This window comes from Mustela lutreola, chromosome 15 (assembly GCF_030435805.1).
Source record: "Mustela lutreola isolate mMusLut2 chromosome 15, mMusLut2.pri, whole genome shotgun sequence".
In the NCBI taxonomy this organism is placed as follows: domain Eukaryota; kingdom Metazoa; phylum Chordata; class Mammalia; order Carnivora; family Mustelidae; genus Mustela; species Mustela lutreola.
Window position 1 is genome coordinate 4,649,261 of NC_081304.1, and position 27,822 is coordinate 4,677,082.

At 56.9% G+C, this 27,822-nt stretch overlaps 1 protein-coding gene across 5 annotated transcripts; it reads left to right on the plus strand.

Annotated features, from left to right (window-relative positions):
- The first annotated feature begins 549 nt into the window (after nt 1-549).
- Nucleotides 550-27,753, plus strand: MXRA7 (matrix remodeling associated 7). 5 transcript variants are annotated; one of them, XM_059150344.1, is made up of 5 exons: nt 550-869; nt 15,648-15,720; nt 19,840-19,936; nt 20,950-21,030; nt 23,974-25,283. In XM_059150344.1, the coding sequence occupies exons 1-4, from the start codon at nt 609-611 to the stop codon at nt 20,981-20,983; spliced, it is 465 nt and encodes a 154-aa protein (XP_059006327.1). In that variant the 5' UTR covers nt 550-608; the 3' UTR covers nt 20,984-21,030; nt 23,974-25,283. The 5 variants fall into 5 exon arrangements, with proteins under 5 accessions (XP_059006327.1, XP_059006328.1, XP_059006330.1 ...); XM_059150345.1 differs by lacking the exon at nt 23,974-25,283 and adding an exon at nt 22,701-23,967; XM_059150347.1 differs by lacking the exons at nt 20,950-21,030; nt 23,974-25,283 and adding an exon at nt 22,701-23,967.
- Nucleotides 27,754-27,822: the final 69 nt, after the last annotated feature.

Here is a 27,822-nt window from a genome sequence, read left to right on the forward strand (position 1 = left end):
CCTGGAGCTGAATTCCAGAAAGCGGCCTTTGGGGGGCAGCCACGTTACAGTGAGGCTTGCGTTGAAGGCTGCCGGGTGTTAGGGCCGGGCATTCCCCGCCAGGAGCTCGGGTGCTCCCGGAAGATGCTGCAGACGGGTCTGGAAGCGGCCCGGAGCGAGCCGGCTAACGTTTGCCTTTCGTCGCCTTACGGGCAGTCCAGTGCCACGGTTTAGGCGAGCCTTCCGGGCCGTGGGGGGCCTCGGCATCTCCCAGCCTGCGGTGCCGAAGTGCTGGACCTTCTGTACAGAGCGGAAATGATGCCGAAAATGACAGTAATCTAAGGGCGCCTGAGGAAAGAGCGTTTCGAGCTGGGTTTTCAAAACAAATCTTAAGCGCAAGCGTCAGGCCTGCCCGGTGCAGGGAGGGACTGGCCCGCCTCGGGAGTGCCGCCGCAGGGGTCAGGGTCCCCCAGCACCCGTGTCCTCCCCACCCCCACCCCCACCCCCGCAAAGGGGGGTCCGAGAAGGCGGGGCACGGGCAGGGGCTCCGCCCTGGGGCGGGGCGCGGGCGGGGCGCGGCGGGCTCCCTCGGGGTCCCCGCGGGCGGGCACTCGGGCGGCCGCGGCGCGATGGAGGCGCCCGCCGAGCTGCTGGCTGCGCTGCCCGTGCTGGCCACGGTGCTGGCGCTACTGCTCGCCTGGCTGCTGGTGCGGCGCGGGGCGGCCGCGAGCCCAGAGCCCGTGACCCCGGCCAAGGCCCCCGGGACCCCCGCACCTCCCTGCGCCCCAGAGCCGGCGGCCGCGCCGGAGGGCCCCGGGGAGCTCCAGGGGCCAGGGGAGCGAGAGGCGGCGCCGGCGGAGGCGGAGGAGCAGGCCGCCGAGGCCAAGCAGGTACGGACCCGGCCCTCCTCGGTGCCCTCCCCACCTCGGGGCCCGCCTCCCCCTCCCCCCAGCTCAGGCGGGGCCGGGGACCGGGCTCCCTGCCTGGGGCCGACTGTTCCCCAGGAGCGCAGATCCCGCCGAGCAAACTCGCCGTGGCCCTCCCCCTCCCAAGTGCCTGCGAGCGCCGAGCCTATGGGAGTTGTGTAGTGTGTGGTGCGGGCGCTCCACTTCCCGGTCCCGGCTCCCTCCTTCCCAGGCTCGGGTCACACCCACCCCTCGCCCCGCACCCCTCCGGCCCGCGGGTTCCCGGATCCACGTGCATGTTCACGATCTGCGGTGATGAGAGTTGTCTCCATCATGAAGAAATGGTCATACTTAGGGAAAAAAATGCTGATTTTTCCTGTTAAACCAATGTGAAATCCAGACTCCAGAGCCATTGAGGTCTCGAGGTGGGAAGCTACAGGGCGGGGCCGAAAGAAGAGGCGTTGAACAAACGCAGTCATTGTATGGTGCTTGTCAAACTGCACACGTGCTGTGGCACCTCTGCCCCGGACTTGCAGATAAGCCAGGCCTGGGGGGAGTGGAGGAGAAGGTGAAAGCTCCGCTGAGCACCCCCGAACCGGCCCTCCTGCTTCTGCCCCCTCCCAGTCCCTGCGGTCGGTCCCTGAGCTCTGTCCTGACCTCACGCCTTGCTTCCTTGCTTCGGAACAGCAGGAGAGATGTGCGCCCATCCCCCGGCCCCGTGCACTTTTTCCAGTGCTGCTCTTTACATTGAAGCCTACTTGGCCACCATGAGACACACTGCCAGGATTTCAGCGCCCTCGACCCCGGCAGGCTACCACTCGGGGCCCTGAGTCTGCTGGACCAGAATGCCTTGCTCTTACTCCCGAGCCCCTCTTCTGCAGGGGAGGACGGCTGGGACAGTAGAAACCACGAGCAGGCTGCTTGAGGGCCCTGTCAGTAGAGTATCTGCAGCACCCTTTAGAATTTTGCTGGACACTGTGGTTTACAGGGGAACGAACCCTTGAGGGGAGAAGGCCATGAGGCTGGGCCAAGGCGTGGCTTCTCTTTGCCAAGTTAAGCGTGCAGGGACCCCTCTGAGCAGGCGCTTTGTTTGACAAGTGGGTGACTAATTGTGTCATGAGAGCATATTCCTCCCTCCCCCTTCCCCCGGGGGCCAAGGACAGAGACTCTGCTTAATGGAGGCCCAGCTGCCCTTGCGAACCTCCCCGGCCAGTGGCAGGTAGGGTTTGGGGGACCTGTGCTGGTGTGTTAGGTGGGGCTTCTGCCTGCGCTCCCAGCCTTCTAGGCCTAGGAGAGATGTGGGGGCCCTTCTCAGCCAGCCCCAGTTCTCAACCAGCCCTGCTCCCACGGTTTACACAGGGCCCTCGAAACCCCAGCAGCAAATTCTAGACAGAAGTTTGCAACGCCGCCCTTAGTGGCGCTCAGTCAGCGTCTCGATCCCCTGGACAACACACTTCTGAGAGAGCTTTGCACAAGGCCTGTGGGGTCCTCAGCAGTTCCAGAGCTGGTGAGCAGGACTCAGCGTCCCCAGTCAGGAGCAGCCAGAGGACAGTTTTCCTCATTAGGAAAATGCTTGTCCTGTGGGGGTGAGTGGGTGCTCAGAGGACAAAGCCCATCACAGGGGTTCCCACGTAGGGCAGCTGCCACATGACTCTGAGAGTTGAGGCTTGGGTCTCCCCTCCCTGTGCGACAGCCGGTCCTGAGATTATCCCAGCGTAAGCGTTACGTTTAAGTCCGTTTCTCTGCCCTTGTGGGTTCAGACCCTGCTGAGTTGCTGAGCTCCCCACAACTCCAGCTAGCAAACGGCTGTGGCTGTGCCTCAGGCCTGGGGTCAGGTGCTGGGGGGGACACATACCACTGTCCCCCACTGCTCTGCCTTCCCGGTGGTGGGATTAGCCCTGCAAGAAGCCGCTAAGAAATTGTCTGTATATGGACGTGGGGTGGGTGGGGGCATTTTTTGAGATCTCATTATCATATTGCTGGGCCTGGAAAGCGGGTAGAAGGGCCCTGGGGAAATGAGGGGGTGTGGGAGGGAGTGGGGGGGCTGCAGAGCAGCCACCTTGCCTAACTAATGGCACTTCTTCTGATCCAATCATCTTTCTGCCCTGCCAGGCCCGGCAGCTGCTGCCTCTGACTCACAAAGCTGATTATTGCAAAGGATCTGGGGCCCAGGGAAGCAGCCTTCCAGCGCGGCTCTGGATCACCGGGGAAGCGGCCCTGGGTCATCGGGGAAGCGGCCCCGCTGTGCTGGGAAGCAAAGTAGCGTAATGGACTGAGGCACTGGGCAGCCACTGAAGAAATGGGGGGTGATCCGCCGGCAGGGACAGGCAGGCCAAGCAGAGGGCAGAGCCGTATTGTTAGAAGGTCTTTCTTGTTATGTCTCCTAGGGGTGAGTGTAGGGGTGGGCAGCTGAGGAAGCATGATAGGCACACCCCTCCCTCACAAAGAATCATGACCAACAATGTCACGAATAAGAGCTGGTCCCTTTTAAGGCCAGGAAACTGTGCCTTTGGGTGCTGATGTGTAGGCTGCAATCTTAGGATAGCCGGGCTTCTTGCGAACTGGAGGTGTGGATTCCAGCAAGGCAATGTCAGAGGATTCCCAAACCATGGTCAAGGTGAAGGTCAAGGGTCACTCGAATAGTGCTAGATTTACATCCGTGCCAGAACTCAGACTTCTTGGCGCTCCGGGTCCTCGCTCTGCTCAGCAACGGAGTAGGGACGTCACCACACACAGAGGAGGCAGGGAAACTCGTCTAGATTCAAGACTAAAGAGACAAGACAGACAAACGCCATGCCTGATCCTTGATTGGATTCTGGATTGGGGCTGTGGTGAGGAGCTATCAAGAACATCTTGCAGGTAGCTGGGAGGTATTTCAAAGGAATGACTTATGAGATCATTTTATTGTATCGATGCTCAATTTCATGCATGTGGTGCTGGTGTTGTGATTAGAAACATGTCCTTGTTCTTAGGAAGATGCATGCCTAGAAGGCCGGAGTGGCTCAGTCTGTTAAGCAAGCATCTGCCTGCGGCTCAGGTCACCATCCCGGGGGGCTGGGATTGAACCCCTTGTGGCCGAGCTCCCAGCTCTGTCTGCTTCTCCCCCTGCCACTGCCTGCTGCTCCCTCCGCTTAGGATCTCTCTCTCTCTGACAAATAAGTAAACAAATAAAATCTCTAAAAAAAAATAAAATAAAATAGATTTTAAAAAGGAAGGTGCATGCCCAAACATTGAGGGACAACATGTCACGATTCTAACAGTGACACATCTATGCACGCACGAGAGATTGGAAAGATGGCAAAACGTTAACAGCTGGTGAATTTAGGTGAAGGGTGTCCGAGTGTTCATTGTTTCATTCTTCTGATTTTTCTGTAAGTTGGAATTTCCCAAAACACACTGCTGGAGAGTACACTTATCTTGATGAGCCCTGAGAAATGTAGAGAGTTGTTGAATCATCATATTGTACACCTAAAACTTCTATAACACTGTATATGAATTATACGTGAAAAAAAAAATACAGTGTTGGAAAAAAGAAACCAGTGGGGGAATTTCTCAGGAAAGGGCTTGACTTTTCAGACACTCTGGTGGTGGTGGTCTGATTGAGCCTCCTTTGGCTGCCCTCACTATGCAGCTGGACCCTGGACCTTTTCCCAGGACCCCAAGATCATGACCTGAGCCAAAGGCAGACGTTTAACCAACTGAGCCACCCAAGCGCCCCCGTAGTTCACCTTCTGAAGTTATCCTGCTGTTGGGTCCATGCTGTGTCCCTTACCCTCACCATCGTCATCACCGCAGGCGTGTCCCTGTGCCCCCCCACCCCCTGCAGAGGCCACGGAACGGTTTAGGAGACGGTAAATCCACTCCCGCATCATCTGTCCTGACCTTCGTGGTGTCCACATGGCCCCGCTCTCTGTTCTCTTAACAAAAGCGCAGAAGCCAGCTAGTCGAGGGCCAAATAGATATCTGGCAGTTGTTCATATCACTTTGGAATCTTGTCTCAGTCAGCTCGGGCTGCTATAACAAAATACCACAGACTGGGAGACTTAAAAAGTACAGATTTATTTCTCGCAGCTCTGGAGGTTGGCAAGTCCAAGATCAAGTACCAGCCAATTCAGTTCCCAGTAAGAGCCTGTTTCCTGGCTCACAAGACAACCGCTTTCTGGCTGTGTAGGCACGTGGTGGAGAGAGAGCTCTCTGGTCTCTTCCTCTTCTTATAAGGACAATAATCCCTTCCTGGGGACCTCACTCTTAGGACCTCATGCATCCTAGTTACCAACAAAGGCCCCGCCTCCAAATACCATCCCACTGGGGCTTAGGGCTTCAACATAGGAATTTGGGGAGGATATAGACACTCAATCTGTAGTAGGTCTAGTGATTTGCTGGGAAGGAAACTGGAAATACTCCAAATGTCCATTAATTAGGACATTGAGTTAATTAGCAAGTTGGTAGAAATAAGTAAGGAAAAGTGCAGAACATAAAACAGTGTGTTCACAGTAATTACAGTCATAAACATCCCCGGACAGAGGATGATGCCCAGAGCTGCGAACAAGAGTTCAGTGTTTGGAAGCGCAAGAGGGTGCTTTATGCGAAGTCGTTCTGGCTCGTAATTTTTTTTTTCATGTGAGAAAGATGTCCAGGGACTTTCCTAATGGCTCAATTTTGTTCTTTCTTCCAGAGATAGTCTTGTTTGCACACAGAAAATGTAGCCGTTGGTTAGAATTTTCTAGAAGTAGTGAAGCTGCCTAGCTTCAGAGGGAGGGTTAGAAGGGAAACGTGGAGAGTGCGCCCTTTCAGACAGTCTGTCCGTAGCCCTGTTCTTTCCTGGATGGTCGGCCTCAGCCGCAGAGTGGGAGGGCTGAGAGGGCCCGAGACCAGCGGTGGCTGTGCTTCCTGAGCAATGTCCGATCCCTGGCGGCTCAGGCATTTCTGCAACAACCTGAATCCGACCACGCTCGCTTGGCCGCCGTTAGGGACAGTGCACGAAGCAGGACTTTGCTGGGGTTCAGAAGCCTCCTCCTGGAAGGGGTGCTCTATGTGGACAGAGTAGTTTGCTGCTCGGTCCGAGCCACGAAGGAGGTCTGGGATGCTGTCTTCCTGCCCTCCAGCGTGGGAGGAAGAAGGATCGGTCCCGTTCTCCTGGCCATGGGGGCTAAGGAACAACAAATGAGATTTAACGGGTCCAGGGGAAACCCGGTGTGAGAAATCACGGTACCCGTTCACCTAATATTTTTACCTAGGAAGGACTTGGGAGAAGAACCTCTGGGCCTCAGTTTCCTCAAGTAGAAGGGGTTGGACTCAAACCATCTCTGATTTGTCCTAGAGCTCTTAGCAGTCATGGGCTTTCCCATTACCACTCCTGTTTCGTGGCCTCTGTGTGTCTGGCAGGGGAGAGAGTGTGTGTGTGTGCACACCTGTTTCCAGTATTTGCAAGGAAGAACTCCTTGCGTTCATTGTTAACTCTGGCCAACCTGACCTTCACTGGAGACAACCCTGGGCATGTTCTCAGCAAGAAGCTAGCTCTGTGACCTTGGTATTACTCATGTGTCTCCTGGCCGGAGGCTGATGTACTAACGGCTCAGATTCTGAGATCAATCCCGAGACAAGCAAATCCCTTCAGCGCAGTGGTGTCCTATGAAGATTAGTAAACCCAGCTCCAGGGTCAAATCATTCTTATCTTTATTCTTCCTGAAGTCTCACCAGTTCCTGTGCCCCTGGTTGAGGCTACCTTAGAGACTTTAAACCCTGGGCACCCGTCTTCTACTAAGATCCTTAAAGTTGGGGTGCCTGGGTGGCTCAGTGGGTTAAGCCTCTGCCTTCGGCTCAGGTCATGATCTCGGGGTCCTGGGATTGAGCCCCACATCGGGCTCTCTGCTCAGCGAGGAGCCTGCTTCCCCCCACCCCCTGCCTGCCTTTTGGCCTACTTTTGGTTTCTATCCCTCTCTTTGTCAAATAAATAAGTAAAGTCTTTAAAAAAAAAAAAAAAAAAAAAAAAAAGGATCCTTAAAGTTGGTCCTGGTCAAAGTTCTTCAGCCTGGTTGGTCCCCAGCACAGCAGTTTCCTTTCCCTTCACCCCTCTTGTTCTGGTCTTGTCAGTCCACGGGCTCTTCTCCCTGTGCTCAGGCATCTCCGTTTATCCCCCGCCCCCCATGAAACCGTAGGCACAAAAATTCCACCTAATTCTTGCTGAGAAGGGGAGAAGGTATGTTTCTGCCTCTGGGTGGTTTTGTTTTTTGTTTTTTTGCGAAGCTTTCGATGCCCTCCAAATCCTCTTTTGTAGGAACAATGCCAAAAACCGTTAATCTGATAGGATTGGATCTGGCATGCTTGGCCATGGGAGCAAGAGAGCGTGTGTAGGGCTGGTGAATGTGCCCTCAATGGGGATAGGAGGTCGGAGTCCAGGATGGCCTTTTTAGTCTGGCTGGTTGAACTTGGCCCTGCAGCCCCACTCTTCCCTGCCCCCCGCACGTTGTGTGCTAGGCACAGGCTACACCCCATCCCCCAGCTCTGCCTCAGGAGTCAGCCTCTTCCCCAGAATTCCCCAGTATTCTTCCTTTGTTCTTTGCCCGTGCTGGAAGAGCTCATGCCCGTATCAAGTGGACGGCTCATTTCTAGACCTGTCTTCTAGAACGCGCTGGCCACTGTCATCCTCCTGATCAGTGGCTGATGATGCCCAGGCTCTCCTTGAGCTTGACCTCACATGGCTGGCTGCCGGTGGTTGTCCAGTGAGCCCCTGAGGTCCCCTGAGACCATCATATCTGTTAAGGGTTCTTGACTTCTGCCCACCATGCATGCCCTTGGCTCTGCCCTGCCCACACCGTTCTTCACCATCTGTTTGGAGTTCCTCCGTGGCCCCCCCAAAGCTGCTTAGGCCAAAAGCCCACACAACATCCTTGTTTTCTTATTTTCTGGCCCAAAGTCCCTCCATCGGCGAGTCCCGTCACCTCCGTCTGCAGGCACCATCTTTATCACATGGAATCCGCATCCGCGGTTCCTGCTCCATGCCCTGCGATGGCTCCCGTCACATGCAGAATAAGTTCCAAACTCTGAGTGTGGCCCCGGCGGCCAGCCCTGCCTCCGGTCCCCGTTGTCCTGTGCCCCCTCCGTCACTGATCGGGCTCTCAGACTCCCCAGGCCTGCACCTCAGCTGGAGCCCAGGGTTAGCTCTTCGCTCTGCCTGGCAGCCCCTTCCTGGCCTAGACTTCCACACGACTTTTCCTTCACCTTGCGAGCCTCTGTGTCCCTGAGCAGCTTCCAAACAAGAAGTGCGCCGACCCCTGCTCCAGCACGCTACCCTCTCTCTAGCTCTCTTCACAGCACTGAGGTCACCTTTTATGTTTGTCTCCATTGTCCGCTGCAGCAGGATGTCGGCTCTGGAGAACAGGTCTGCCATGTTCACGGCCACAGCCCCAGCTGCAGCAGCAGGCTCAGCACACAGCAGGCTCAGCACACAGCAGGCTCAGCACACAGCAGAGCCCAGCCCCAGCTGGCGAGTGCATCAGCTGCGAGGACAGCAAAGAGAAGGAACAAGGCAGATGCTGCCTCTTCGTAGCACACCCTGGGCAGCAGGCCGAGGCCATTCCTCTTCACGCCCCAGGCCTCGTGCGTCTTGTCTGCACGCACTGGAGCTGTGTGTCGCGCCCCAGAGCGGCAGACTGCTCTGTAAGGTGGTGAGCTCCCCGAGGCTAGAAGTGTTCAAACAGAGACTGGATAACTGGCAATGCGTCAAAGGTTTTATCAGCTAGGGTTTTGTCTTGGGTCAAAGCCACATTAGATCAGTGGTTTTCTCATATTTTTAAAAGCACGAGATACCTTTCTTCTTCTTCAATCTTAGGTGGAAATCCAGGGCATAAAGCAAAAGCAGAACTGCCCTGTGTGTGTGTGTGTGTGTGTGTGCGTGCGCGCGCGCGCGCGCGCGCGCGCCAGGCCGAGGGTCTTGGCCCTTCTCTTCCCGCCTCCCTCCGTACAGCAGTTCCCTTCCATTCCACCCCCAGTGGAGCTGCCGAGGCAGCTTTTTAGCCTGCCGAGGCCAGGATAAAAACTGAACTCAAAACCATCCTTGCCGGGTCCTGTGGCCTCAGAGGAGCCTGTGCAGACAGAGGAAGGAGGAGCACCCAGAGGTGAATAGGGGAAGGCAGACCGTGTGCCCAAGGTGACCCCAAGTTTCCACCCACCACCCCACCCCCAACCGTGGATAGCATTTCCCAGTACGTACTGGGGACTAAACTTCCTGAGGCAGGAGAACCTCAGAGCGGGGGATTATTTGAATTGAGCATGGCAATGGTCATTTTAGGGTTTTAGTAGGAAAAAAAGTCATAAAGCTGGCATTCGAAGATGTTCTCAGAGCCAGCGAGTTGGAGGAGAGTGAGGTCAAGGACATGGTGCCCTGTCGGGCCCTGAGAGACTGGCAGGAGCGTGGAGCGTGGGGGCAGTTGAGAAGTCCAAGTGGAGAAGAAGCAGCAGGCGTGGATCACCATTCCCAGGCCGTGACCAAGTGTCAACGATGCTGTGGCCACTGAGAAAGTCTGAGGAGTTGAGAGGGGCCACTTTAGGAGAAGAAGACATCAGTTCCTTGTCTTGGCGGGGGTGGGGGGTACCTTATCCAGCTGCAAATACGGATGTAGAGGGCTGGCCCACACGTCCTTGGCCTGGAGCTGTCACTTAGGCGCCAGTGGCTGAGCTGCTGAGACACACGGGTGGAGAGAGCCCGCCATGACCTCTGCTGGCCCGCCCTCCCCATCCAGCGCGGGCGGTGTGGGAGCTGGCACCAGCTCTGTGCCCTCTGCTCGCCCGCGGCGGCTGCCCTCTGAATGCAGAAGATGAACAGCCCGATTGCCTAATGGAATCTGTCTGGAAGGGGAGAGAGCGCCGTCAGACCCGCTGGGCCTGCGGTGGGAGCCAGGAGGGAGCCCCGTACCCGCACCCCGCCGCGGGCCCTGCAGTGGAGGGGCCTGACCCAGGCTGCGGAGGAGTGCACGGGCCCCTGAGAGCTCCCTGCTCTCTCTGCTGGCTGCGGCAGGGGAGCGAGGGACAGGCATCCCGTGCAAGTGGCCCCGCGGTCCTCTCATTTCATCCTGGATTAACCGGGTTGGGGGGGGGGGGTGCCTGTATCCACAGCCCGAATCAGCTCTGGTGCCCAGTTCCAGGATCCCAGCGAGTCCTGAGTGCAAGACCCCAGGGCAGAAACATCTTCTCGGGCAGACACAAAGATGTCTGTTTCTCTCTCTCTGTCTGCCTCTTCCCCACCCCGGTCTCCATCCCTCTCTCTGTCTCTCTGTCCCCCTCCTCTGCTTCAGCGCTGTGTTCCGGATCGCGGGAGCAGCCATATGGCAATGTGCAGCTGCAGATTCGCGCTGGCTCCGAGAAGCCTCCCTCCTTGGCCTCCGGGAGCCCCTGGCCCCCATGCTTGGCCTCTCCCCGCCGAGCCATCCCCCCAACTGGGGGAAACGGCTGAATTGGAGACGTGTCCCGGGACATGTGAAGTCAAACTGTGGGCTCTGGTCAGTGAGGTGAGGCGTTGGGTCCCAGCCCAAGACTGCCCTGGGGACCAGCCGGGATGAGACCGGCTGTCGCTCCCAGAGGGCGTCGCCAATTCACGGTTTTCTCAAAACCGACGTACTTTCATTAGAGCTTGGTGTGTCGGTTTGCTAGGGCTGCCGGAACAACGAACCACACACTGGGCGGCTCGGAACACGGACATTTCTTTTCTCCAGAACTACAAGGTCCCGATGTGGGCAGGGCCGCTCTCCCCCGAAGCCTCTGTCCCTGGCACGCAGGTGCCGACTTCTCGCCGTGTCAAGGGGTCTTTCCATGAGCACACACACACCCCTGGTGTCTCTCGCCTGGGTCCTTTCTTACAGATTTCCTCTTAAAAGGACACCAGTCAGATGGAGTTGGGGCCTCCCCTGCTTACCCACGCCATCAGCCTCATTTTAACCGAATTCCTTCATCAAAGGCGCTCTCTCCAAACGTAGGCACAGTCTGAGATACTCGCAGGTTGGAGCTCAACCTGTGAGTGTGGGGAGGGACCCAGTTCAGCCCACAGCACAGGGTACTCTGCAGCACGCTCAGGACCGAGGGCACTGACCAGAAATCCACAGTGATCGAGTGTGGGGAAGCAAGCCAAGGGTGGGTGGGACTCAGACCTCGAGAGCCCCAGGGGCTCGCCTTCAGCCAGGCCAGCCAGTCCTTCGCTGATTCACTTAATAAACACTGAGCTGGAGGCCAGAGTCCCTTCACCTCCCAGTTGAGGCCTGACGTCTCTCGCCCGCGCTTTGATCCCCCTTCGTGGACTTCCTCCTGCCTCCCACCCTGCCCTCACCACGCCATTCCCCTTTCTGCTCCCACAAGGCTGGTCTCCTCCCATTTCTCCCCATTTTAAAGCTGCCGGCAGCCCCCCCCCCAGGTGCCTTGTCCCTTGTAACATCTCCCTCGTCCGAGCCCTGCTTCCCAGCCCCCCGCAGTCCCCCGCAACCACACCAAACTCCAGCAAGTCACTGCGGAAGCCGCGAGGCTCCCTGCCCAGTGTCCCTTCTGCAGCCTCGCTTTTCCCTTCAGGCTCCCCGAGCTGCCCTCGGGGCCCCTCTCTTGTGTTGCTTAGACACACAGTGTGTTCCAGAAAACATACCTTCAGAACAGAAGGTAGAGCAGAATGGAAGGCGGGACGTGTGGCAGGAGGGAAGGGCAGAGGTGCAGCCTTGCTGACGACCGGTTGCCCCGCACCGCCCTCCTTCATGGTCATGAACACCGGTCACCGTCTGGAGGCAGAGCCCTGGAGGGAGGCCGATGGGCCGCTCGTCCAGAAGCGCGACCATCTTTGTCCCAAGCACACTGGGTACCAGACCCGCCCACCCTATGACCGGTATCAGCACTTCCGTTTTTCTGTCGGGTACACATTTTTTATAAAATAAGGGCAAAATGCAATAAACAGTGTTTTGTTTAATCATGGACTCCGCTCCATTATGGTGATGTCATCTTAAAGTTCACCAAGTAACCCGGACAAGCCTGCGGTGCCCAGGGCCCAGCCCTCAGCCTCTGCGCTCTCCCGCAAGGACTTGACCTGTTCTGGCCTTGCAAAGCGGGCTGTGAGCAGTCTGTTGGGGGAGGGGGTCTGGCCGCCCTGAGGTAGCTGGTGCCCAGTGGGCCCACAGGCTTCAAGGGGCATCTTCCGAAGGAAGGGGTTTTCTGCACAGACAGAAACCAGTACATGGCCAACCCCACACTGCTTTCCAAACTTCATGAAGTCTCCAGTAAAAAATCTATTTTAAATTACATCCCTGTGTATAAAGACACAGCGCACCAGAAACTTTATAAAACAGTATCTCCGTCTGCCACACACATTGCGCTATTTATCTGTCATTTAATTCCGGGATACAGGGGTACCCCCAAAGTCTTCATGCAGTTTTAGTTTTTAATAACTTGAGGAGTGTAAATGCTACAAAGTTACAGCACACATCCGTTGAATATTTACTTATTTAAATTCCTCTTATACTTAGCTTCCTGACATTTGAATGCCAAGTTTTTCATTTTAATCTTCGTGCGCGCCCGAAGCACTGGTGGAGGAGGCCTTTCCCACGGGCACCTTGGGGAGCTAGCTGGTCAGCCTCCCTTAAAGTCACGTCCAGGTCGTCAGGTGTGTGTCAGATTGTCGTAAGATCGAAAGGCTGGAATCACAAAAGCGATTCCTCAGTTGCCGAACCTCGGACCGTGACTATTTTTTTTGAATTTTGTGAAAATCAGCTGGAGCCATATCTAGCCCCGGACTGTGGTAATTACACGAATTTGAATGAGCGATAGCAATATATTTAAAATGAAAATAACCTCTCCAATGTCATCTTCTGGTATGTTTGTAGCTTCTGAAATTCTTAAAGCTGAAAACCACACTAAGATGTGGGTTGCACATTTAAAAAAATATATATCAGAAGCTGGGTTCCTGGGGGGCTCAGTCGATGAAGCATCCGCCTTCAGCTCAGGTCATGGTCCCGGGGTCCTGGGATGGAGTCCTGCGCGTCGGGCTCCCTGCTCAGTGCGGAGCCTGCTTCTCCCTCTGCCTCTGCCTGCCGCTCTGCCTGCTTGTGCTCTCTCTCTCTCTGTCAAAACAAATAAGTAAAATAAAATGTATCCATCAGTAGCGACCTCTGAATTGCTTTCCTAACCTGCCAACCTGCCAACGGGATCACAGCCACAGTTTAAGCAACAGCACACTTGACAAGTCAAGTGCAAGATTGAAATATAGACCAGCGTCTCCCCAGGAGAGTGTTGGCAGGTCTGCTTTCACCGTGTCCCTTTGGGGTGGTGGGGCTGGCCTCGGCTCTTGACGTTCTCACCTTGGATGGCAGTCACTGTGTAGCTGTCTTCCCACCTGCATCATGACATCCTTATGGAAGGGACTGCGTTTATTTCTCTTTTATCTCGGTGTCCCGCACACGTAATGGGAGAATCCACCTCCTCTCTTTATTAGCCCTGAATGGGTTAATGGCTGTTTGTCTCTTTTTTTTTCCTTTTCTGTTCCTTAAAAAAAAGAAATTAGATTTCATAGTCCAGCAGATTTCAAGTTCAGCTTGTGTAGTATTTTTAAAACATGTTAAAAATATGGGTGGCTCAGTGGGTTAAAGCCTCTGCTTTCGGCTCGGGTCATGATCTCAGGGTCCTGGGATCGAGCCCCACATCAGGCTCTCTGCTCCTCAGGGAGCCTGCTTCCTCCTCTCTCTCTACCTGCCTCTCTGCCTACTTGTGATTCTGTCTGTCAAATAAATAAAATAAAATCTTTAAAGAAAAAAAACATGTGGGCGCCTGGGTGGCTCAGTGGGTTAAGCCGCTGCCTTCGGCTCAGGTCATGATCTCAGGGTCCTGGGATCGAGGCCCGCATCGGGCTCTCTGCTCAGCAGGGAGCCTGCTTCCCTCTCTCTCTCTCTGCCTGCCTCTCCATCTACTTGTGATTTCTCTCTGTCAAATAAATAAATAAAATCTTAAAAAAAAAAAAAAAAAAAAAAAGAAAAAAAACATGTTAGGAGTAATTAATGCATATTCGTGCGTATTATTAGGAAATCCAAATATACAGAAATGTATCAGATGAACAGAGAAGGGCCGCCCCTCCCCCCTAGGTAGCCCCACCCCAAGGTGGCTCCACCCCCAATGGTAGCTCCGCCTCCCAAAGGTAGTGACTGCTAACAGTGCCTTGCCATCCTTCCAGAAAAACTTTCGTTAGCATTTAGGAGCATGTGTGTGCACTTCCATTTTTGTATTTACACCAAGAAGACTGTCCCCCTCACACCGTGCTGCTTCTTGCTTTTCCTCTTGGTAATTTACCTGATGCTTTTCTCACATCGGTTTGTACCGCCGCCTCCTTTTAAAGCACAGGGCTGCATGGCACAGGCACACTGTGATATATTCAGCCTGGTAATGTCGTGGTGAACACGTTAACCAAATATATTTACTGGTAAGATATTTCACTCTAAGGATGAACATTTCCTTGTTTCCAGTTTGCTGTGTTTTCTACTGCACACAATTAGAGCCCTTGTATAAAAACATGGACAGGTGGTTTCCCAGTCCAGAGCAGATACCCAGAAGTGAGTTTGCCGGGTCAAAGGGGTGTCTCCTTTTCCTGCCTCCCCCGGAGAGGCCTGGCCCCCTCCCCGCAGCCACAAAGACGCTTTGCTGTGCAAAATCCGGGGGGGTATCACGGCGGCCCTCGTGGCAGCGTGGCTCTCCCATCTCACTGGTGCTGAGTTTGCTGGACACTGTTGCCAAGTACAAGTCCTGCTCCTGCCTCCTGCCCCGCTCCTCCCGGCTGCATTTTGTGGGGTCCAGAGAGCGAGAAAGTCCCAGAAAACTCAAGGCCTTTCAGGGTTTGCTACTTGTGACTGGCTGCTTCGCTCACTGTTTTGTGAGCGAGCCTGCTGCGGGCCACTCCAGGCTCCTGCTCTGGGAGCCGAGTCCCAAAGGCCCAGGCGTGCTGCTGTCTCCACCGGCTGTGGGCGGCTCCCTCCTGTGTGTGCTTCCCTCGCTGAACCTGCGGGTCTGTCCGTGTTTGCCCGCCTGCTTCCCATCACGGTTCCCTGGGCCGCGCGGACCCTAAATTCCCTATAGCTGGAGAATCCGTGCGTCCCTGTCCCGCCGCGCCCCCCCAGCATTCCTGCAGGTTGAAGTCACTCCTTCCTCCCAAGAAGGCCATCTTGGGACACTCCTTCCAGCCATCTGTTTATTGAGTCCTTTCGTGGGAGAGCGCCGGCCCTGAAGGAGGTGGAGCTCCAGTTTGGGGAAGATGGATGCTGAGCCTCTTAGGGGTACAAACGAGGTGCCAGGAGGCAGAGACGGAGTCTGCGCCCACGAGCGCCGCTCCCCTGTGATGGCCCAGCCTGGCCCCGGGCTGCAGATGGCCCGCCAGCCTTCCTCTGGTGCCTTTTGTTCTACTCACTGGCGCAGGGTCGGGGGCGGAGCGTGGGTGGGAGTCCCATCCCATGACCTGGACGGCCTCCAGACGCTTTGACAGGCACCCACGCAGAAAGGGCAGAGGGACTGAGGTTCAATGGTCAAAAGCGTAGCTCCTCCACCCACAGCCTCCCCGTCGTCATCTTGGCCACTCGGGGGGTGTTTACACAGAGATCGTGCGGATTCCACTGGTTCCTCCCCCCAAGGGTGACCGTTGCCACCCCCAACCCCGGTCAGGTGGCTTTCACCAAGGAATCAGGCACCTGCAGGACGCATCAGAGGGACCGTCTCCTGCTCCTCCGGGTGCCCGGGGCTGACTCTCTCCTTGCCTTGCAGGAGGAAGAGGAACCAGAGCAGGAGGAGGATGGCGGGGACAGCCCACCCCAAGCAGGGCCTGAGGAAGAAGAGGGTGAGTGGGACCCGGCCTCCAGGGCGTACCCACCCCCCACCCCGGCCCGGTCACCTTTCCTCTTTCTGTCCCCACCTTCCTGTCTCTGAACTGTGAGCTGTCTCAGGCTCTGGAAGGCCCATCTTGCCAGTAAACCAAGCACCCTGACCCTCCGTTTCCTGCCCTGCCCCCCCAGCGCCCGTCCCATCACTGCTCGAGCACTTCAGACGACAGACGTCTCCCCTTCCATCTGATGGAGGCGAAAGCCACTCACAGGGCCGCTGCCCACGCGTTCTGCCCCGTGACAAGCTGACTGGCCGGACCTCCCCACCATCAGACTCCCGCCCGCCAGGAGAAGGGAGCGGGAGTGACCGGGAGCATTTAAAACACTGGCCAGATTCAAACCTGACTGGGTGGACGGCGGTGGGCTTGCCCTGGGCACCCCCGGGGGCCAGTCCCCCGGACAGACAGAGACACAACCACGCGTGGTCTGGGTCTCTGCTGGGCCGTCGTGTTTTATTTCTTTAAAAACACACAAACGAACAATGAATAGAACCAACATGTCAACATTTGTTAAGTCTGGGGGACTTATTACTTGGCCTTTTGTGTATGTTTGTTTCTTTTTTCTTTTTTCTTTGACAGAGAGAGACAGTGAGAGAGGGAACACACGCAGGGGAAAAGAAAGGGGGGGAAGCAGGCTTCCCGCAGAGCAGGGAGCCCCATGCGGGGCTTGATCCCAGCATCCGGGGATCATGATCACAGCTGAAGGCAGATGCTTAACAACTGAGCCACCCAGGCACCCCTTTTCTTTCTTTTTTTTCCTTTTCCTTTTATTTATTATTATTATTATTATTATTTATTTATTTATTATTTATTTATTTATTTTTATTTTTTGTGTTTGAAATATTCATCATTTTTTTAAAAAGTGAGACTGTTGCTGTGACTTTCACTGCTGGCAGGGGCAGTGGAAAGAGAGGGTTGCAGGAATGCCCTGACCACGGCTGGCGTGGGCGTGTGGCCCGCAGCAGGGCAGTGCTGGGGGCCCCACAGCTCCCCCCTGAGGCCCCATGGGGCTGCGGCTTGTCAGTACTGCCTCAGAGGAGAACGGAAGGGCAGGCAGCTGCGCAGGCCGGTGGTGAGGGAGCCTGCTCTCCTGCTCTCCCCAGAGCTTTTGGTTCTCCTCCATCATCTGTAGGTTAGAGATGCGTGGGACTGTGGCCCTGGCGTCTGTCCCTGTCTGGGTGGCCACAGGCACCTGCAGGGATGCCAAAAGTTAGTGACTTGGGGACACCAACAGGGACCAGAGCCAAGGCTGCCAGATGCCCCAGGCTAGAACGAGGGGAGGCTCACCAGCCTCACACCCAGCCCTGTGCCTCGTCAGGAGCCCTCCCCCTTCTCTGACTGCTGCCCCCAGGAGACCCCCCATCCCCCAGTGTCTTCCTGGCAGCTCTGACAAGGCGAGGGAGGGGCGGGAGGCGAGGTTTATGGCCGCAGCTGTCAGAGGAAAAGAGGACCAGCCCCCAGCCCCTCTGCAGTGAGCCGCTCAGCTCTCAGGCTAATTGATTAGTGCCGCTCAGAGGCCCTCCCTAAGCGACCTGGTGATTCACAGAAAGCTGCAGGAGGAAGTCCTGCTCCCAGGGGGCCCTCCCATCGAAACCTCTGGGCCAGCAAAATTGGATGTGACTGTTATCCCTGGGTCCACCACATACGATGTGATTAAGTGAAAGCCTTTTCTAGTTGTTTGTTCTGCCTGGGCCCGAAAACAGGAGACTAATCAGACCTGCCCCATAAATGGAAACCTTGAGTCGTACCCAGCTGGCAGAATTTTTTATGTTTTATGTTTCTAAAACATAGCAACACAATGACCTTGATGTTGAAGCTAATTGGTTTTCTTTCTCTGTTGCCTCTTTCTGAGATCCGGAATCTAGGGTCGGCTGTGAGCTCATTCTGAGACCGCAGCCTCTGTGGGATTATGCCCCTCAGGCAGGCTTTCGGGGGCTTTCCTGATCCTCAAGGACTCAGGCCCCTCAGACAGCAGCTCTGACTCACTCAGCAAAGTGCCCAGATCCCCAGATGCAGACAGCCCATACCGGTGCTGCTGGAAGCTCCCGGTTCTATGGACCCACAAGGAATGGAACTTTCCAGCCTTTACTTGTCAACCTGAGCAGAGCTCAGCCTGGAGGAAGAGCCGGCCAGCGAGGGGCTGGGGTCCCCAGTGGGGAGGGATGGGGAGAGAGTCCTCTGTTTCTGGGCCAGGCCCCTAATCCACCCAGAGGAAGAACCAAGCCCCTCCCCTCCATGATGTCCTGCCCTGCCCACCCCCCCATGTCCTGGCCCCTCTCTCTGCCACCCAGTGCCATCGGCCTCCTTGCTTTGCTAGATCTGTCTCCCCAGACACCGCAGGCTTCAACTCATGGCACCCCCTCAACTACCTTCCATAAAACCTTTCCTGATGCCACCCCCGCCCCCAGAGAATCTTCCAGGCAGCCCCCTCCCTCCCACACCATGTCGTTTCTGCAGAGCACTCACGACCGACTTCCAAGTGTATCTGACTTCTCTTTACTTGCTGTACGTTTTATTTGCTGCGAGCACAGCGCTCACTAAATATTTGCAGAAAGAACAAAGAGCAAAGGAATCCTTGTGCAAATGCAGTAACTTCTTCCCAAGGCAAGGCTTCAGCCTTGCTCTCTGGGCAGTTGGCCGGGATGAAGGGGCCGTGAGAGAGGACGGTGGAGCCGGCCAGCCTTCTCCTCCGCGAGGGTTTGGAGAGAACACGGTCCCCACCACGTAACATTTGGGTTCGGAATTTGCATCCAGAACCTTCCTCCCTCAGCCCAGAGAGCAGCTGAATCCGAGGGGCCCAGGCATCCCCACCCCCACCCCTGTCAGCCAGCCTGATCAAGCCGGACAGCCGCCAGCGGGAGGCCAGGGTGAGATTTGAGATTTTCCAGCACTGGAGATTCCTGGCACTGGAGTGACAGAGCGGTAAACTCTCCAGAACAGAACTGAAAAGGTCTGCGCCTACACGGGAGGGCGATTTGCTGGCCTCCGCATTTCCCATGCTCCTTTCTTTACACCTTCATGGGAATTAGACAAGACAGGTCATTCTGTGAGGGGCGGCTGGGGCTGTGTGCCCTACACCTGCCGGGCCTCGCTTCCAAGGGGCTGTCTCCTCCCTGATGCTCAGCCCAGGGCGATGCTCTGGGGGCACTTTCCTCTTCTGTCCTGCAGCCCGCGCCCATGTGCCCAGCACTTGCCCTTGCTCCCTGTCTCACGGTCCTGCCTCCCTCTGCCCAGACCTCTGATGTGCCCTCATCAGGCCTCGAGATGGTTGGTTTGTTCTAAGGCAGCTAGGAGTCTGCCCTCAGGGGCTGGCAGATCCTAGCACACCCACCCAAAACCAGTTTTGATGCCCGAATTCAAGACGGTGTGGAAATGCCACAACACTCTCAGGTCCTACCGTGGGCTGGATGCGTTGTTCCAGATTTCTAATCACTGGCGGGCAGCCCCAGGCCCTGGAGCTGGAGGACCCCAGCAGGAGGCTTGGGAGTCCCTGTGCTGTCTGTCCCAGGCACCCTCCTGCTGGAGGAGAGGCAGGGAGCCCAGCACCCTGGCCCAGCCTGCTCCCTCTGGTGTGAGTCGCCCAGCAGTAGTGGGGGGGGCCTCAAAGACGAGGGTGGACCATCCTCGCAGGCAGCAGCTCGGCGGGAGCCTTCGCTGGAGAGGGACAGCCAGACAGACCTGTGGACAGCTCAGGACGGTGTGTGGGAAAGGAGCCATCATTGGGAGGACGGAGCTGTGCTGTTTAAGGAGGGGGACTGGTTTCTCCCCAGCTGTTACGATTTTGTCTCCGGATCCCCATTTGGAGTTTCTCAGTGGCCGTGGGATTTCACAGAAAGGCTGTGGGAGGAAGCCCTGTCAGGCGAGAAGAAAAGTTGCCACCGCCCTCTCTGAGGCCTGGCAGCACCTGTGCGGGCACTGGGGTGGACGGGGCCGGGGCGGGGGGGAGGGCGGTGAGACCCCCTCTGGGCGAGATGGCCCTTTTGAAACTAACAAAAGGGGAAGGGGACCCTGAGTCTGGGGGAGGCCGCCTAGCACTCAGACCCTCCCGCTGCCTCTGACGCCATCTCCTCTCTGCAGGGGGAGAGGTCTTCTCCTTTAAATACAGCCCTGGGAAGCTGCGGGGAAACCAGTACAAGAAGATGATGACCAAAGAGGAGCTGGAGGAGGAGCAGAGGTAGGGCCGCCGAGCACTTTCCTCTTCGGTCACGGTCACGGTCACGCGGTGCAGGGGGAGAGCTGAGGGGGCGAGCCTGCAGCAAGCCGCTGCCCCAGCCGCTGCCATGCCCCCACTTTTGGTTTAGGGGTTCTTTCCTGTCCTGGCTGTCCTCAGATAGTCCCCTTGGGGTGCTCCGGGGGTGGGGGGAGGAGGGGAGGGCGGCTGAGCCCCTCTTCCGCCCGCCTCTCTCCCACTCAGAAGGGAAAATCGAGAGGCCGAGCGGCCGGCCCTTCCCTCCCAGGGCGAGTTCCTGACAAAACCCATCGATCACTTGAGACCGGGCGATTCTTCCCGCTCATCCACTTGGCAGCCCCCCTCCCCCTCCCTCCCACCCCTCCTGCCCAGCGTCTGAGGTCCGTCTGCATCTGTTCTGCTCCACGGGGCTCCCACACAATGGCAGCTGCCTAGCTTCTCAGTTTTAGAACTGGGGCCCCTCCTCCCCCGCCGGACACCCACTGCGCACCCGCGGGCCTCCCTCCATCCCGCCAGAGTGCTAAGGAACGCTCTGGAAGCAGCAGGACAGCTGGGGAGAGAAGCAGTGCTCAGACCCCCAGCCCAGCTGTCTCCTGCACGCTGCCAGCCGGCCTGGGGCCTGGCGCGCTTCGGTTCAAGCAGGAATCGAAACAGGAACCCAGGCTGGGCTGCCAGGGTCACAGGCGGCAGGAGGGCGTATTCGAATGCAGAACTCCAACAGCCGTTCATTGCGGCTGGCCAAGGCACTCGGGGTCCCTCCAAGGTCAGAAGCCGTTCTGCTCACGAGAATCCCCATTCCCCTGTGTCAGCTGTCCCCAGCTCTTCCAAACCCGGCCTAGAAGGCTCTTCCCCTGGAGCAGAGGGGTGGTGGCGGCGTAGGCCCAGCCTGAGGAAGACCCGGAGCAGGAAAGGTGGCCTCCCGCGGATCCACGCCCCTCCCCTAGGTGCTGGTGACGCTGCTTCTGGGTGTGACCCGCTTTGCTGCCTTTATATTTCAGGATTGAGCTGACCTCTGACCTCACTTCCCTGTAGCAAGTTCCTTAGGTCCTGAGCCACACATATTCTTGCAAATCCTTTTGGTAAGGAGACTGAGGCCCTAGACCAGTGATGCTTCCCTCCCCGTCTGTTAACGTGTCCCCAACATGACTGACCGAGTCTAAACCTCCCCTCCTCCGCCACCTTCATTAACCAGTTGGTACATTCCGGGCACCAGCACGGGGTGGGGCGCCCTGTGACCCGGCCCCTGCTCCCAGGGCTGCAGGGTTCTGGGAGCCCAGGGGACCTAAGTCCCCCGTGGGCCTCGAGGACCCGCTGGTGGGGAGCTAGCGCCCCCTTGTGAGGCTGGGGCCGAACTGTCGTCCCCCTCGGGAACCTCTGGGTGTCGCCCTGCCGCTCTGTCCTGCCATAAGAAGAAAGACAAAAAAACAAAAAAGAACCCTGTGCTCCTGAGTGGTGGGACAGGCAGGTTTTCCGGGGCAGAGGAAGGGGTGGCCGGGTGCAGTCCTGGTCGGTAAGCTCAGTGTGACCGCAGCACGGCCACTCTTTCCGTTTCCTGTGGTCTGTGGAGGCTTCCACGCCCCTGTGGCCAGGGCGAGTCGTTGCAACAGAGACCACGTGAGCCACAGGGCCCAGAAGAGTCAGTATCGGGCCCTTTACAGAAAACGTGTGTGGCCCCTGGATTAAGAATAGGGAGGGCGGGGTGCACTTGAGGTCCCGCAGAGGTCCCCGTGGACGGAGCTGTGGCCGGGACAGGCCTGATTCCCAGGGCTCGGGCAGGTGCTCCCTGTGGCTGTGAGGAGCCACTGAAACAGGAAGGACAGGGAACGGATGCCAGGCCTTAGGCTGCGGGGTCGGATGCCGCCGACCCTGAGCTCTGAGCCAGGACTGCGGGAAGAGGGAGGGAAAGTCTGTCCTCTGTTGTGTTTAGACAGCAGACTCCATCAGCCACGGGGCTCTTTCCCGAGGGGTCCTGTGGGGAGGGCTTCTCACGCACCGATTGACATTTGGCTATTCCGTGAGGTGGAGACTGTGCCCCGGGGCTTCTCTCGGGGTGAAGGAGGCTGTGGCCCAAGTGGAGGAGGGGCCGGTGGACGCCATGGCCCTTAAACACAATCCTCGCTCCGTGTGGTGCCATCCTCACCGGGTGCAGCTGGAGTTCATGTCCATCCTCATGCCTGCCCTTCCCAGCATGCTCCCCGCGGCTGTTGGACGCATCTGCCTGTGCCGCCTGCCTGCCTGCCTGCCGCCTCCTGCCCCTGCACGCGGCCAGCCCACGTGGCACTGCATGGGGCTGCTTGACCACACCTCTCCTGCAGCCGCTTCCGTCCCTCTTGTGGTGATGCTTGGGGTTGCAGAGGCTGGCGCCTGGGCTCCTTGTCTCCACTGACAGCACGCTCGTTCCCGTGTGGCCCGGGAGCGCGCCGGCGGGTGCAAGTGCGTTCTGGTCCCAGCTGTGGGTAGGACACCGCCCTGGAATTCCAGTGTGGAAACAATCCGTCTGTTACGGTCCAACACTGAAGCCACAGGCCAGCGAAGTGTGCTCTCTTCTTTGCCTGTTAGATTCTTTCCGACCAAACGCTGCCTGTTTCTAATTCCTCTCCTGGCATTCTGGGTCCCAGCTGAGTTGCAAGCAAATCCCTGACTTTAAAAACTTCTCAACTCAGCCAACAGAGCAGCAGTAGGCTGAGCCCGGGGACTCAGTGGTCACGTGATCCCGCATCCCCTAAAGCCTCACTTCATAAATTTTCAGGGCATAGCACTTAGGAAGCGGGACTAAAATCAAGACCCCAGATCGTTCCTCTGCGTGTTTAAATGGACATTCCCATCCTTGGACTCGCTCGCAGGTCAGCTTCCTTCTGCCCGAGGGGCTGAACACGGTCGGGTTTGCGAATCCAGAGCTTGTCGCCGCCCAGGGAAGAGCGTGTTCTGTCCCCTCCTTCGGGGCTTCTCCTGGGGCTCAGGGCCCCCTTCGCCTTGCCATGCCTGGCTGGCGGGGGTGTGCGTTCCCACCGCAGTCTCTCTGGGAGGGGCCGCATCCAGCTTCCGAGCGTGGACGGGACAGTGGGCTTGCCGGCTGCTGACGGCTCCTCCGGCTCTCAGAGCTTGGGAAGCTAGTGAGCTTGGCAGGAAAAAGAAGAAGCTCCCCTGCCCACTCCTGTGCTTGTACGCCATCTGTTCTCCCCACCTTCTGGTCCAGAGGAAAGTGTAGACCAGGAAGGCTCTGATACGCAGGAACCTGGGACCCCAGCTCCCACTCCCATTCTGAAGGTCCTCAGAATGTCCTGACCTTTCTGGAGGGGGACATGACTGTGGTGGAGGTGTTTTGAACTGCATCACAGGCAGGGGGTGGGGAAGAGGCGGGGGCGGGGGAACCCAGGCTGTGGGATATCCTGGCCTCTGCAACCTGCTGAGTCGGCCAAGGCTTGGCCAGTGTTAAGGTCTAGAAACACGCGAGACTCTGACCTCCAGGAGAGGGCGCCAGAGGAACAAAATCGGATCCCCTGCGATCCCTTGATGAGTCCGTGCGCTGCTGGGTGTCATTTAGAAAAGGTGGACGTCCATCCTAGGGTGTCAGTTTCCCCAGCGGGGACAAAACCCTGCTGGCAGGAATAGGGAGTAGTCAAACTTGACAGGATGGGCCCAGTAAAGCACAGAGCCAGAACTCAGAAGCGCCCAGTGTCTGACCTGGAGTCTGCCCTGCCCACCAGCCCAGAGAAAGGGCCTGTCCTGCCCAGAGACAGCAACCGCCTGACCTAACTCAACAGTAGTTCATGGACTCCGGACTCAGAATGGGGTGTGGCAGGCTGCTGAGGTCCTGTGCTGAGTCAGGCCAGCTCTGGGGAACAGAGTGTCCTACTGCAGGTGACAAGAAGCCAACTGCCCCGTGACCGAGAAACCAGTGTCCAGCATCTGCAATCCCAAACATCATCCTCCTCATCCGTGTGTCCCGTGTCCTCCCCCACAATACTTGTTAGATGGAAGAAGTAAAATAAATGATCTTTTCTCCCTATTTCTCTTTACAGAACCGAAGAATAATGAAGTTATCCTTAGCCTCCTGCTAAAGGCTTTTCCTTTTGGCATCTAAAAAGCTTGAGAGTTAAAATGGAAATCCCCAGAGCAGAGCCGTACAGGCTCTGGCCGGCATAAATCCGCGGGGACCCAGACCCTCCATCAGGACCTGCCCCTCGGCGGGGAAGGTGCTGGGAGTGCCTTGCCCCCCGCCCCACCCCGGGTAGAGGTGTTCCTCCCAGTTGGTGTGGATTGCTTGGTTAAGCCAGGGTTTTGTAGACTTTGGTCTTTCCTAACGCGGAACCCCGCTCTCCACTCACCCTTCACATCTGTGATGTCCCTTGTCACCTTGTCATTGCAAAACCATTGTAGCTGCATTCCAGTGCCTCCCCTACTGTCTACTGGCCTTCTCCTTCACTGGAGCCAAAACGAGAAAGACTCTGAGGCATCCCAGACAGCTGAGGCCAAGCTCCTGCGCTCTTAGCCGGCTCTGGGGTGGCTGACTGTCCTCCTCTCCCTGGGGGCCCACTTCCCTCTTTCTGGCTGGCTGGCTCGGTGGCAGGGGGCGAGGGATGCCATGTTGATGGTCCCAGAGCAGGGAACCAGGGCCAGCCCCATATCTCTGTTGCCCTTAGTCTCTGCAATCCGGCCGTCTTGGAGCTCAGAAGCCTTTTCCCTGACGCTCTTACCAGCTCAGCCAAATCTCCACCTTCGGCAGAAGCAGGAGGAAGAGTGCGCCTGAAGTAGATTTCTGGACGATGCCGTTCCCTAGAACGTGTCCTAGACAGATCAGAATTTCACCAGATAGTGAGATCAGTCCCAGATCCGTTTCTTGGAGTTTTATACTGGACAGTATTTATACTATATGAGACTAATCGGCAGTTTTTAGATGTGTTGGTTAAAACTTTTTTTTTTTTAAGCAGTAAGTTTATAGAGAACTTTTTTGCCATTAATGGAAGGCCAGGATGCCGACCTCTGGGGCAATGTTACATTCCCAGTGACCTCCTCCTCTGGGCCTAAAAGCTTGGGTTTTAGGGGCGGAGAGCAGACCAGGCAATAGTGGGTAAGCCACGCTAAGCCGTGTGACGAGGAGATGTACGCTTGGTGGCACACATGTCCCCACACAGCAGTAAGAACGGCCCTGCCCAGGCTGGGATCTTACGGATCCAGTAAGTAGGTGACTCCCTCCAGGTTAGTTATCTAACTAGTTAGTTGTCTGGACTCTTCCTGCCAGGGCCTTGTAGGCACCAGGCCTCACATACTCCTGATGGCTTGGATCTGTGCATTCGGCCTTTGTTCAGCCCAATAAACTTGGAGTAGATGATCTCGGTTACTGTGTGTTTTTTCAGTTTTGCTTTGTTTTTAAAAAAATAATCTCCTTTTGAACCCATTAAAATTTGAGCTCTCTCTCACTTTGAATGCCTCTTGCTCTCTAGCCTAGTCCAAGCCATAGATCCACTCCTGTTAAAAGTGCCCAAACACCACAACCACCAAAAATATCTGGGAATCTGTGGTCGCCTGGGATGGGGAGATGCTGATTTCATCCAAGGAGCTCAACACACACGCTTTCAGTTCTCAGTGCTGTCTTCGGACGGTGGGGTACCAAACACCTACGGCAGGCTCCTTCTCCTCCAGATGGGAAAACAGACTGTAGAAAGCACATTCGCGGGGTGACAAAGAGAGGCTCGGGTTTGGGACTTCAATGTTTGAGTTTCTAGATGCTGCTGTAGCCAGAAAACCAACTTCTGGATGGGAGACATGGGGTTCCCACAGAAGGAAATCTATTGAGACGCACGTGTAAGACCAGATGCTCAGACCCCAGTCCGGCCCCGGGCAGCCTTCTGGGTGCTGGGTGGCCGGAGGTTGTGCCAGAGCCCAGCCACGTGGGACCTGCCCGTGTCTGTGGCATTGCCAGCTGCAGGGAGAGGCTGAGAGGGCCCAAGAGCAGGGTGTGGTGGCCCCAGAGATAACGCAGAAGACAGACTCCAGCCGTGCAAACAGCCGGCACGGGGACGGGAACCGCAGACGGTCCCTGCTCTCTGAGGAAGTCTTGCCCCACCCTTTCCAAATGTTTGCGCTCCTGGGAGTTGCCCTGTGCCAGTCAGATGGTGTGGCGGAGCCTCACAAAGACAGCAGCTGGTCAGTCCCAGCAGCCCAGCCTGTGCGGGCCGGTCTATGGCAGGAGAGGCAGGGCCCCCGCTGGCCATAAGGGATCTGCGCAAATCAGGAAAAGGAAAAGGTGCTGAGCCCCTTCCCCTACTGAGTCCCCTGCTGAGACCCCATGCCGGCTCTGAGTCAGCCCCCATGGGCCCCTCCACGCGCGCCCCCCCCGTCTCGGTCGGCCGTGGTCTCTGCCGTGGTCTCTGCCCTCATCCCGCTCAACTGAGGCTGCCGCTGACCTGTTTCTTTGGGGGCTCGCTCTCCGGCCACCTAACAGAACGGGCCTCTCCTCGCTACCTCCCCCGACGTGCGAGGTCAATGCTCAAAGGGGTCCCAAGGGGAAACAGGGGCACCGGAACCCACACGGTCACTCGCGTCCCCAGACCTGCAGCGAACACCCAAGACCTAGAGCCGGCTTTTAGAACCTTCCAGCTGAGGTCGTTGAGCTTTGAGTGCGTTTTGGTGCGGTTTGATTCTCTTCTTGTCCTGGAAAGCAGACTCAGCAGTAGCGGATAGAGCAGGGCCCCCAGCGCCCCTGCCACCCTGGGCTCGGAGCACCTTTCTCCTCTCTCTCTGTCCTCTCTTCCCCACAGAGTGCAGAAGGAGCAGCTGGCAGCCATCTTCAAGCTCATGCAGGACAACAAGGAGACATTCGGGGAGATGTCCGCTGGCGATGTGCAGGAGCAGCTCCGGCTCTACGACATGTAGATGGCCTTCGTCCGGCGAGGTCCGGGCCCTCCCATGCAGACGTCCACAGGCTCCTTCCCTCCCCCAGACATAGCTGTAGAGGTGGATGGCACTGATGGTGCAGTTCCCACAGCTTAGTCCTCCTTTTATAGGAATCAGGATCACGGTCATCAGGGTTAGACGCATTTGCTAAGAGAATGCTCCCCGCAGTTCCGGAGGCTTCCAGAAAGCCTTCTGAGGCAGAATGAGGGGGCAGCGTTGTTAGGCTGGACACCCAGGCAGCAGGACCGGTTACCCATCTTCTGCACGGCGCCCCCGAATCCTTTCCACACCAGGTGCGGGCATGTGGAGGGGAGGGGCACTGTGCCCAGGGATGCGAGCTGCTGCCTGTCCCAGGCTCGGAGCGTGCTTTTAGCAAAAACCCTAACTCAACCCCTCAACACCCACCTTCCGTGCTGGAACTGATCAGTGCCCTCAGAGCTGGGACCCGCGAAGAGCCCCTCCCATTTAAGCATGACACAGACTTCCCACTTAAGGAAGGGAGGCTTGTTTGAGTGTTTATAACACACCCAGCACTGTGCCCCTGCTAGAGAGAGACATCAAAGATGCAACATGGTGCCCGCCTATAAGGGAGATGAAGGTCTTCGGGAGAAGACAGCCATGTGTGCAGGGAAAGGGTCTTTCCACAGACAGCACGCCGGAAAACCCCAAAATGGCCTGATGGGGACGGTGTCTGGGACAGCTCGGGGGCTCCGTAGGTTCCTGGGGTCCGCCAGCGTGGGACGGGGGGAGACAGCGGTTCCTCCGTGCTGCACAGGCCGTTTCTGTTCCATTAGCACGAAAGCTCACAGCAAACGGAATTCGGGAGGGTCTGGTGAGGAGAGAACCTGTGAAATTCTTATAAATATTTTGTATTTGCTGGAATAAAGCTAACTCAGTACAGTGAACTCAAAGAAGCAGTGGCCTTTTGCGCACCTGACGTCAGTGATGGCGGGAGTGAGTCCCTCTCCCTTCCT

Bases quoted from the DNA above. Each gene is read 5' to 3' on its own strand.
- MXRA7 (XM_059150343.1), top strand. From the start codon at position 609: ATGGAGGCGCCCGCCGAGCTGCTGGCTGCGCTGCCCGTGCTGGCCACG. The intron at 870-15,647 runs GTACGGACCCGG...CTTGCCTTGCAG, and splicing joins AGGCCGCCGAGGCCAAGCAG to GAGGAAGAGGAACCAGAGCA. The intron at 15,721-19,839 runs GTGAGTGGGACC...TCCTCTCTGCAG, and splicing joins AGGGCCTGAGGAAGAAGAGG to GGGGAGAGGTCTTCTCCTTT.